This window comes from Folsomia candida, unplaced genomic scaffold (genome assembly GCF_002217175.1).
Source record: "Folsomia candida strain VU population unplaced genomic scaffold, ASM221717v1 Fcan01_Sc013, whole genome shotgun sequence".
In the NCBI taxonomy this organism is placed as follows: domain Eukaryota; kingdom Metazoa; phylum Arthropoda; class Collembola; order Entomobryomorpha; family Isotomidae; genus Folsomia; species Folsomia candida.
In genome coordinates this window covers 642538-644893 of record NW_019091205.1, presented here as the reverse complement: position 1 = coordinate 644893, position 2356 = coordinate 642538, and the positions used below count along the sequence as shown (strand labels likewise).

At 33.6% G+C, this 2356-nt stretch overlaps 1 protein-coding gene across 1 annotated transcript; it reads right to left on the bottom strand.

The window, feature by feature from the left end:
• On the bottom strand, positions 1 to 1930 carry LOC110855717 (trans-aconitate 2-methyltransferase). The gene is made up of 2 exons (XM_022104127.2): positions 1499 to 1930; positions 1 to 1137 (listed from the first exon to the last, which is right to left on the bottom strand). The coding sequence occupies exons 1-2, from the start codon at positions 1594 to 1596 to the stop codon at positions 405 to 407; spliced, it is 831 nt and encodes a 276-aa protein (XP_021959819.2). The 5' UTR covers positions 1597 to 1930; the 3' UTR covers positions 1 to 404.
• Between the last annotated feature and the right edge of the window lie 426 nt (positions 1931 to 2356).

The following is a 2356-nucleotide window of genomic DNA, read 5'->3' as shown; positions in this document are numbered from 1 at the left end:
TTAATTTAACAAGAATGGATTTATTACGTCATATTCAACATTGTCTATAAACCAACCAGCTTTTGCGTAGTCATGAATGGTTACCTACATATTATTGATAGTTGTAAAATCGTTAAATTAGATAGGTAAAACTATGGTCAAGGAATAAAAGCGACATTTTTAAATGCATTACTTATATACGTTGAAATGTTCGTATTAATAATGTATTTCTTATTAATAATGCCTCGACCATAATTATTGGTAGGAACTTACATATACCAAAATATTTGGCAACTTTATGCCAAAAAATAAATCACTTAAATATTAGTTACTCAATTGCTTACAAATTAATATTTTGATTAATCTAGCTTATCCAAAGTATTTAAATACATATTTGCAATCCCCTCGTTTTATTTTTCACTTCCTCAGACCATCTTTCCTCCTTGAATTGTGAACGCATAATAACAAAAACAAAATGAATCTCCGGAACCGACGACATAGTTTTTCGCCTCGTTCTCCACATCGAATGCATACGCGGCATGTACTCCGTTCCGAATTTCTTGTCGAACTTCGTCCTGCCCGATTTTATCCAATTTTGAAAATTCCGCTTCATCAATCAAATTGTAGTACATTTTGTACATGATTGGGGCCAGGACATCAAACTCTTTCCCAGCATATGGCCAGCGATTGTAAAATAACTCTGCTCGTCCCACCTCCAATTCATTTCGGTGTAAAATACCCACCATTTCAAAAATTTGATTCGCAACGCTTTTGTGCTTTAGATATTGTTGCTGTGAAATTGAAATGGGGTTTATCCCGAAAATATTAAAATAAAATGCGCCCCCAGGTTTTAACAGGGTTTCCATGTTTTTGCACGCCGTGTCAAGATCAGTGACCCAATGGAGTGTCATATTGGACACGATTAGGTCCACTTGTCCGGCGAGTTGAGTTAATTCCGGGGCAAGTTGGTCCCACGGCTGAGAAATGTCTTGACATAAGTACTTGATTGTTCCCGTGGTGGAGTTGCTATTTTGGCAAACCGTGACCATATCCGGGTCGCTATCGATGCCGAAGATGGTCTCGTGTAGGAGTAATTTGGCCATGACATGGGTCAGATTTCCAGATCCGCAACCAATGTCCAGAATTATGGGGAATTTCCTGTTCAAAAGGGTAGTTTACAAAGTGTATAAAACAACCTTGAATTTTTTGAAAATTTAAATCTGTTTGACCACTTGAAATCTTAACATATTGGATTTTTTCTATTACAAATCATATACAAAATTATTAAGTAATTATTTTAAGTAAACGGTACAAAATTTGAGTAAATTTGAACAATTTGAACTGAAATTTACTCTGGAGTAAGTATGGTTGATAGAATTGGGAATGCATTTACTTTTCAAAAAGGTAACATTGGTTTTAACAGTGCAAATATATTGTACCCAGTTATCCTTTCACCCTCTATAATTTTATACAAAATTTGTTCTTGAAGGTTTTAACATGGAAACGGCAATTCCCTTACCTGGTCGGAAAATCGGATAAAATTTGTCCTATTAATTGTTTGCCTTCTTCAAACCGCATTGAATTTCTATTACTGCAGGCTTCTTGCGTAATGTCCATCTTGGTTTACGTATAAAATGAAGGATTGTTTTACATCTGCTATATATGTATGCTCGTTCAATTTATCTTTTGCGATTTAATGTCCAGTACTTCGGAGTATCCTCTTTATATACACGAATCTCATAATGGCTAATTTATTCAATTCTGGAAGAGAAAATATTTACCAAATGAGAGACGCCTCCTTATCAATTAAGTAATTGAGGAGTTAATTTAGTTGACGCATTTATTCCAGTGCCATTAGTACATGAGTAGTACACATGTTTACACATTGATCTCATTACCAAGAAATGTCGCGAAGATTGATGACAAATCTGAGATAAGATGTAATTATCCAGTTTATAAAAATGTATCTGAAATAGGCAGATATATTTATGTATGTCTAAAGAATATATGTGCATACTTATTTATGAGAGGGTTACATAAATAAATACGTATTATAATGTTATTTTGTGCTAAACGGACCCAATGACCAGTATAAAATAAAAAGCAAACTAATGCGAGGGTTACGTAAATAATTATTTGCTAAAGACCAGTGTATAATAAGAAGAAGAAAAATTATGGTGGTCAATTAGGAAATTGAAGTGTTCAAGGTTTGAGGTTGATTGAGGTAGGTTCGAGTAGGTACGTACGTACGTAAAATGAGTGAAAGTTATATAACCAGAAATAAAATATCTGCACACCTGGTGTTATTATTTAATTTCTGAATTTTAATTATTTAGCATTGTTATTCAGATAATATTTGCATATGTTGATTATGTAT

Bases quoted from the DNA above. Each gene is read 5' to 3' on its own strand.
- LOC110855717 (XM_022104127.2), bottom strand. From the start codon at position 1,596: ATGGACATTACGCAAGAAGCCTGCAGTAATAGAAATTCAATGCGGTTT. The intron at 1,138-1,498 runs GTAAGGGAATTG...CCTTTTGAACAG, and splicing joins TTATCCGATTTTCCGACCAG to GAAATTCCCCATAATTCTGG.